The sequence below is a fragment of the Capsella rubella genome, unplaced genomic scaffold, assembly GCF_000375325.1.
Source record: "Capsella rubella cultivar Monte Gargano unplaced genomic scaffold, Caprub1_0 scaffold_2, whole genome shotgun sequence".
In the NCBI taxonomy this organism is placed as follows: domain Eukaryota; kingdom Viridiplantae; phylum Streptophyta; class Magnoliopsida; order Brassicales; family Brassicaceae; genus Capsella; species Capsella rubella.
This window is the reverse complement of record NW_006238922.1, coordinates 6,611,808-6,620,410: the sequence shown is the minus strand read 5'-3', so window position 1 is coordinate 6,620,410 and position 8,603 is coordinate 6,611,808. Positions and strand designations below refer to the sequence as shown.

Here is an 8,603-nt window from a genome sequence, read left to right as displayed (position 1 = left end):
AATTAATAAATCGCATTATCTGGACGTCAAACCCGAGACCTCTATATGTAGAACTATTTATTATTATTCTTTTCTTTGGTCAACATTTTTTCAATTATATATAAATATGAATTGTTGCCAAAATAAAATATTCTATCTCAATAATAGATTTACTACTTTATCTTTTTTTTTTTTTATTCATATTCATAATTAATTGTAAAATATATAAATAAAACTATTTCAATTGTAATTAAAGAAGACCCAAAATTCCATAGAAATCAAGCCTGCAATCTCCCAAACACAAAAAAATTGAAGAAATTAGAGGATAATAAACAGTTAACTGCTGGTATAAGCTTAACACTGATGGAGCTTAAGTGGCAATCTAGGGTTGGCAGCTGCTGGTGGTGTTCTACATGATGGAGAGGGAAACTGGTGTGAAGGATTTTCACTCAATATTGGTCGATGTTCCGCACCTCTAGCAGAGTTTTGGGTTGTCTACTATAGACTTGTTATTGCCAGGGAGAAACAAGTTTTAAGAGTGGAATCGGAGAGTGATTCCAAAATGGTGGTGGTGTTTTTCAAGAAGGGTATCTGCAAATCCTACCCATCATCATCCTTAGTATATTTGTGTTATGGCTTTTTATCGAGAAACTGGATTGTTCGGGTTTCTCACATGTATAGAAAAGCTAATCACCTTGCGGATAGATTAACAAACTATGCCTTTACTTTGCTTATAGGTTTATTTACTTTTGATTTTGTTCATGATGTATTGGAGACTATTTGGAGGGACGATGTGGATGGTCTTTCAAGGCCTAGATATGTTCGTTTGTGGTCAGTTAAGTTCTTTTTAATACACAACTGTGTGTACGAAAGCAACAAAAATGCAAGACTAATAATAATTCACTCTCTTTCCTCTTCGTCACTTTCTCTCCCTTTCAACCAATTACAAATATAATATATATATATACTAATATAAAACAAACACTTATATAATTACTTTCCTCACACCTATATATAAAATAATAATTTCATAACAAAAGAAAAATATTTCTGCAAAAAAAAAAAGAATAGATAAAGAGAAAGATAGACAAAAAAAAGTATGTGGTTAAGAACACCATGAGTTGTCGATAGTTGAAAAGTCTGAAAAACAAAATATCAGAAAGAAGGGAAATTAAGTCTTGAAAATATGTGAGGTAGTTCTTCCTCAGGATGAGCTAAAGAGGTTAGTCATTTTTCTGTTAATGTTATCAATCTGTTTTCTTTTGTTCATGGCAAAATTTTTTGTTTACGGTGAATGAAATCTTTCTTTATTTTTCTCCACATATATATCTTTCAAGTTTTGAAACTAAAACCTTGTCTATATCCATATAAATTTCTGGCAATTTCATTGGATCTTACAGGTTACTCACTAGAATAATTAGGTTTAGTCTTTATAGGCTTTAATGGAATTATCAAAATCTTATCATCTTACGGAACTTGTGATATTTGGCTCTAGTGAATATGTTATGATTAGAAATGTTCGTCAATATTAAGTAACTTGGTTGTTATTTTCATTACTATTTAAGCAGGAGGCACTATGGCTACGGAGCTTCTGTCATTTGGAATACAAAATCTTTGGAACCTACTGAGCCATGAACACAAACAATTTCAGGGAGTTGAAGATCAAGTTGATGAACTAAAAACTGATCTAGGCAGGTTAAAGTCATTTATGGAAGACGCAGAGGCTAAAAAGCATACAAGTGCGAGGGTGAGGAACTGTGTGGAAGTGATCAAGGAAATCATTTTTGACGCGGAAGATATACTTGAAACTTTTATCCTAAAAGACCAACTCCAAAAAAGTGGTGGCATCAAGGAACGTATGAGAAGACTTGCTTGCATCATTCCTGAACGCAGGGAAATCGCTTTAGAAATTGGAAGCTTAAGTAATAGGATCTCTAAGGTGATTCGTGATATGGAAACTCAAGGAGTACAAAAGATTATTGGCGACATGAGGGATCAACAACCTCTTCCTGAAAGAAAAGAATTCGCTAGACAGGAAAAAAGCAATCTTGTGGGGCTGGAAGAAAACGTAGAGAAGTTGGTTGGATATTTGGTGGAGGAAGATAATGATCAAATTGTTCTAATGACCGGGATGGGTGGTCTTGGGAAAACAACCCTTGCTAGACAAGCTTTTCATCACGACAAGGTTAGGGAGAAGTTTGATAGACTTGCGTGGGTATGTGTTTCACAAGTTTGTGATCGGAAGAATGTGTGGCAAAATATCTTGCAAAGTTTCAGAACCAAAGCAGAAGAAAACGAAATCATGCAGATGAAAGAAGAAAGACTCCAAGATGAACTCTCTAGATTGTTGGAAACATCAAAATCATTAATTGTCATTGATGACATATGGAAAGAAGAAGATTGGAACCTAATCAAGCCAATATTTCCACACAAAAAAGGTGATGATGAAAGAAAGATAAAATTCAAGATCACACTCATTATGCTCTCTGTGTTATATTAATTTTTAAGTTGTACAGGTTGGAAAGTGCTACTTACTTCACGAAATGAAAGAGTCGCTGGACGTGAAGAACCATTTATCAACTTCAAACCAGAATGCCTATCTGATGAAGACAGTTGGACTCTTTTCCAAAGAATAGCGATACCGATGAAAGATGCATCTGGTAAGCATTCAAATGAAGGATATATATATTTCTTATAGACTTTGATCACATAAATATGAAAGGATCTGGTAAGCATTCAAGAAGGGATGATCGCAAGACATAGCTTTATTTTTTTTGAATTGAATGTAAAATTTTATTCAATCAAAAACCATGTGTATAAAGAATGTTTCAGTTGGTTTGAAGAATGTTTCAGTCTCGGAAGACATAGCTTTAAAATAGCTTATTGTAGTATATCATTATTACATCATACTGAACTGAAATTCTTTTCATGGTATAAATGATGTATTTTTTATTTGTTTGATGATGTTGTGTAGAACCGAAGAAAGTTGCTAAGGAAATGGAAGAGATGGGTAGACGAATGCTTAAACAATGTGGGGGATTGCCTTTGGCTGTCAGGGTGTTAGGAGGATTGTTGGCTGAAAATTACACAGAACTCTACTGGGAACGAGTATCTAAGAATATTGTATCTCATCTCGTTGGAAGAGCCAATGATGGCAACAACAATTTATTGAACCGTGTATTGTCTCTGAGCTTTGAAGAGCTGCCTGGTCATTTAAAGTATTGCTTCCTCTACTTGGCCCATTTTCCAGAAGATTACGAAATAAGTATCGAAGAATTGTACTATTACTGGGCTGCAGAAGGAATAATCAAGTATACCAATGGAGAGAGCATTAGAGATGTTGGAGATAGCTACATAGAAGAATTGGTAAAGAGAAATATGGTTATATCTGAAAGAGTCAGTACCACTTGGAGATTTGAAGAATGCCGTTTGCATGACTTGATGAGAGATCTTTGTTTGTCAAAAGCAAAAGAAGAGAACTTCCTACAAATTGTCGGTAACAGCTCCCCGTCTGTTTGTACATCCCGGAGATTTGTCTCACATGAACCGTCTGCATTACATGTTGAGAGAGAGATAAATAATTCAAAGGTTCGATCTCTCATTGTTCTCAAGAAGTATATAAGGACAGGCTTTTGTGAAGTTTCATGTGTAAGCTTTACAAGGTTACAAGTGCTGAGAGTATTACATCTCCCTAGAGTCACTTTCAAAGGAATGAAGTTACCTTCTGGAATTGGAAAGCTCATCCACTTAAGATATCTGAGCTTAGAAGGTGCGTACATATCTTATCTACCATCTTCTCTAAGAAATCTAAAGTTGCTGATCTATCTAAATTTAGATGTGGTTAGAAGGTCTATATTCGTGCCTAATGTCTTGAAGGGGATGAAAGAATTGAGATACCTTAGATTACCATATGCTATGCATATGAAGAAAAAGTTGGAATTGAGCCATCTAGTAAACTTGGAGACCTTGACTAATTTCTCAACAGAGAATTGCAGTTTAGAGGATCTTTGTGGTATGACCATGTTGAGGACTCTTCGAATCAGATTAACTGGTGAGAGCAGTTTAGAAACCCTTTCTGCATCGATAGGTGGAGCTAGACACCTGGAAACTCTTGATATAAGACTTATCGGGGCTGCTAAGGGGACGAAAGGATGGGGAAGTCTATTCGAATTCATTAATCTCCAACAGCTGAGTTTGGTGATAAATATTCCATTGTTATCTGATGAATTGCAGTTTCCTTCAAGCCTTACAAGCCTGGTTCTAGGGGACTGTCGTTTGGAGCAGGATCCGATGCCCATTCTAGAGAAGTTTGGTCAATTGAAAGATGTTTTTTTAATTCAAAATTCTTTCTGTGGGAGGAGAATGGTTTGCTCTAGGGGTGGGTTCCCTCAGTTGCAGTCACTACATTTTCATGAATTAGATGAGTGGGAAGAATGGATAGTAGAAGAAGGCTCCATGCCACTTCTCAATGATCTTCAGATTTGGAATTGCAAGAAACTAAAGGAGATTCCTGATGATGTGCTGCGATCATTAAAGGATCTGAGTTTTTATTATATGGGAGAGGAATGGAAGAATAGATGGTCGGAAGGAGGAGCAGATTATTACAAAGTCAAACACATCCCTTCTGTTTACATTGATGAATGAATTCGGGAACTAGCAGGTAAATTATGATTTTTCAGCTATTTGTGTGGGAGGAGAATAGTTTACGTAAGAGCATATAGAACTCTATTTTTTATTCTTTTTATAGAGAAACTGTATTTTTCCCTATGTATAGAGGAATACATTGGAGATAGTCTAAACTACACTTTTAGTTAGTTTCATCGGAACTTGTTTGATGCTATGTGACTATGTGTTGCAGATTATGATGGTTTTCAATTTCATCAACTGGATGAAGGTATTCGACGAAACGTCTAGAAACTCTTTAGCCTCTCTGATAAAACTTTTTTTTTTTTTCTGAAAGAGAAATGAAGTGTTTGTTGGCAAAATAGATTCTAAAAACCAATTTACCCATATATATACCGTGTCACATTTTTTCTAACAGAGACGAACATTTCTTCTGAATCTCATTAACTTTTTCTTTTTGGTTCTTATGTTTTTGTAGCCGACCATGATCTGAACTGAATCTCTTACCAACTCGGGCACCAGCGAATCAACCGAATAATAAACGAGACTATGTTATGCTTTGTGGTTTGTATCAAAACTGTTTTTTTTTTTTTAAAGTTGTATGTTTTATGTTTGCTGGTTTGAGTATTGAATGATACACTTATCTAAACCTTGTGTGTTGCTGTATAATGAAACCGACTTCTTTTCTAGTATTATGTATGTCCAAGAACAAAATGGTTTGTGGTTTGTATCAAAACTGTTTCTGTTTTTTATATGTTTGCTGGTTTGAGTAAATGATACACTTATCTTCCTTATTCGATCATATTCTTGAAATCAAATATAGCTCATTGGGTTTTTGCTTTTTGTTCTATTTCAGCAATCGTTGTTTCTTCTTCTTAAAACTTTTTTTTTTGTTTGTGTTGTTGATGTTCATATCGTATTTTCTTGATCACAGATACTTTATTCATCGGTTAAGTTGTATCCTTTAGGCATCTAACATTGGACCTCATATATCATACTGACTAACCATGATAATCATCTACTGAGGGAATTAAAATTTTAAAATTAGTTTTCACCACCAAGTCTTGCTTTATCCAAGATCCCCTTGTATAATGAAATTTAACCAAATTTCCAGTTCATTACAGTTGGTTAAAACCTATGCTTAATCAACCAATTCGATCACTTATGTTTTACTTGCAAGTCTCTTTTTTCTTTTTTTTTTTTTAATAATGAAAGAGATTCTGGGCTGAAACTCATACATCCCCCAGACCCGAAACCATAGCATGTTATATGGTTTCGTCCCAAGCGCTACTCGAACCGGTGACTTTTGAGCTTTTGCCAAAGATCTTTACCAGTTGAGCTATTAGAGCATGGGCATCAGTAGGACTCAGAAAAAAGTTTTTTTTTTAATAGATTTTTTAGAAAAAAAAAAACAGGTAACCAATCGCGGGCCGCCACATGTCAGTGGGGCCCGCGAATAGTGAAACACAAAGCAGAGAACGGTCCCGTTTGAAGGTACGTCCCTTTTACATATTTTCTTTTTTGATTTTTTTTTCTTTTTGGGTGGGGGACTGGGCAGGGACTGCCAATGCCCATGCCTTTAGCACTTGGTAGTCTATGCTTCTTCTCTTATTCATAAAAAAAGAAGTAGCTTGCAACAGCCAGTCTACTATCCAGTGGGATGTTTTCAAGGGAATGATTCACATAAAAAGCATATACATGTGTAGACTATCTAATTGATACAACTTATCTAGAGTGCATTAAATTCATAGCAATGTATGTACAAGGCCTATCTGATTACTGACAGCTGATCAGCTGCGGCCGCTTTACTGCATAGTCCAACTTCTCAGTGACTTCTTTGGTCAAGTTAAGATACTCGATCGAAACCCAGCTCTGCTCCCAATCTTGCACCAATTACAATAAAAACCAAATATTTTGAGCTCAAAGGTTTGGATTTTGCTTTATCCATTATAAAGTTTTTAAGACTTACTTAGGATCCAATACCAGTTTTTGAACCTCTTTGATAGCTGAACTTGCTGCGTATAGCGACAAATTTCCAATCTAAAACCCAAAAACTTCAACAGTTTAGCAATAAGGCATTTGAGGGTTAATGTTATAAAAGGAATCAAGAATAGTTTTGTTTTGGTACCTCTACAATCTGATGTTTTTGCCTCATGGTCGTTAGGTAAACATCGAATCTCTTCAGCTAGTCTCACGCCCTCCCTAACGCTTTCAGGAAACTAGAAGTCGAATGCTATCTGAACGTTCGACTATGTTTATACATATATGTGCAAGAATCAGTTATTATGTAAACAAACGAGAAAAGAAAGTTTTTTCTTCTTTTCCTTTTCACCGTTAGATTCTTAACTTGGAAGGTAGAACCAGCCGGAATAAAAATGGCTTCACCACGACGCTGCTCAAATGACAATGGCTCAACTCCTGAAACGTATAAAGAAGATTAAGTGTCTCGTTCTTTCAACTTTTCAACGGGATACACAAAACATTTGATTTGCTTACCAAACTCTTGTTTTAGTTATCTCTTGTGGTATACGTTTAGGTAATGTCCTTCATATAACTAGCATGATGCCTAAAACACACAGAAAAACACTCAGAAACGAAACGCAACGGTTAATTAGACGCATCAACTGAATGATTTTAGATGATAACACTCAAAAAGTCATCTGTACAATACTTAGGAGGGTTCTGAAATATTCTCGTTTTCATTTTCAGATACTTAGCGAGCTTTGTATTGTCTTGACGCCTGAAGATATCCCATCGAGCTCCGCTACAATCCGTGGGAGAAGATTCCAACTTGGATCTTGGTTCAGAGCTTTCCTCTCTTTTGTTGCATCTACCGTTCCTTCAGATGTATGCACTAACAGGTAAACCATGTCACACATGTTGTAGTGAAGATGAGTAACTGAATCGCCTTGACCAAGTTCTTGATAGCTCCCACAAGAAACGTGGATCTAAGCATTCTAATAAAACACAGAAAACATTCTCTATTAATCGACTCTGAATTTATCAGGGCATGAACACAAAAATAAGCTACATGGTGACTTCTCACAAGTTTCTAATCCATGAACGTATATAGAGAAAGAAGAAGTCGTTAGAACGGTCTCCCTCTATTATGTAAGTTGACTGGCCAGGCCCGAGTGCTTCAGAGGAGTTTGTTTTTTACCAGAGACCTGAGTTCATCAGTAGATTGCCGCTTCTTGAGTACATTCATCCACGGTTAGGTGTTCTGAATGTTGCAAGCAAGTTGATTCAGGTCCAAGGTGAAGTATATATACAAACATACAAAACGTATTGCCCAAGTTCTATTTCTAAGCATAAGGAAACTAGATAATATACACAAATATACGAGATCAAGAAATATGGAAATACACAATACTAAAGTATTGTATTACCCCCCCCCCCCTCAAGCTGGAGCATGGAGGTTTAAAATGCCCAGCTTGGACCAAAACATGCTGAACTCAATTTCTCCCAAAGATTTCGTGAGAATATCAGCTAGCTGGATCTTTGTAGAGACATGTGTTGTTGCAATGCTCCCAGATTTAATCTCATTGCGTATAAAGTGACAATCCTTCTCAATATGTTTGGTTCGTTCATGAAAAATCGGATTAGCATTAATATGCAAGGCAGCGGTGTTGTCACAGAACAATCGCATAGGTTGCTTCAAAATAACTCCGAGATCAAGAAATAATGCCTTTAGCCATATCAGCTCCTTTGTCTTCCAAGCCATTGCTTTATATCAGCTTCAGCAGAAGACATACTAACCACTTGTTGTTTCTTTGTCTTCCAAGAGATAGGAGATGCACCAAGTTGTATTAACCAGCCGGCCGTAGATCGTCGAGTCAATGGACAATCAGCATATGAGGAATCACACCATGCTATTTGGAGATCAGAATTGGACCGGAGCAAGATTCCTTGACTTGGGGTGCCTTTTAAATATCGAACGACCCGTAGTGCTGCTGTCCAATAATCTGCACAAGGAGCTTTCATGAATTGTGACAACACGT

At 36.2% G+C, this 8,603-nt stretch overlaps 1 protein-coding gene and 1 pseudogene across 3 annotated transcripts; one reads left to right on the top strand and one right to left on the bottom strand.

Annotated features, from left to right (window-relative positions):
• Window positions 1-1,123: 1,123 nt before the first annotated feature.
• LOC17895716 (probable disease resistance protein RF45) lies at window positions 1,124-5,351 on the top strand. Of its 3 annotated transcripts, XR_002835033.1 has the most exons (6): window positions 1,124-1,201; window positions 1,548-2,417; window positions 2,496-2,639; window positions 2,954-4,639; window positions 4,838-4,873; window positions 5,081-5,351. XR_002835033.1 is itself a non-coding variant. In XM_023787709.1 (5 exons), exons 2-5 carry the CDS (start codon window positions 1,556-1,558, stop codon window positions 5,098-5,100), a joined length of 1,821 nt encoding a protein of 606 aa, XP_023643477.1. In that variant the 5' UTR covers window positions 1,124-1,201; window positions 1,548-1,555; the 3' UTR covers window positions 5,101-5,351. The 3 variants fall into 3 exon arrangements, 2 of the variants coding, with proteins under 2 accessions (XP_023643477.1, XP_023643476.1); XM_023787709.1 differs by lacking the exon at window positions 4,838-4,873 and having other exon boundaries at window positions 2,954-3,748; XM_023787708.1 differs by lacking the exon at window positions 4,838-4,873.
• Window positions 5,352-6,378: 1,027 nt separating this feature from the next.
• Window positions 6,379-8,326, bottom strand: LOC111832144 (annotated as a pseudogene).
• Window positions 8,327-8,603: the final 277 nt, after the last annotated feature.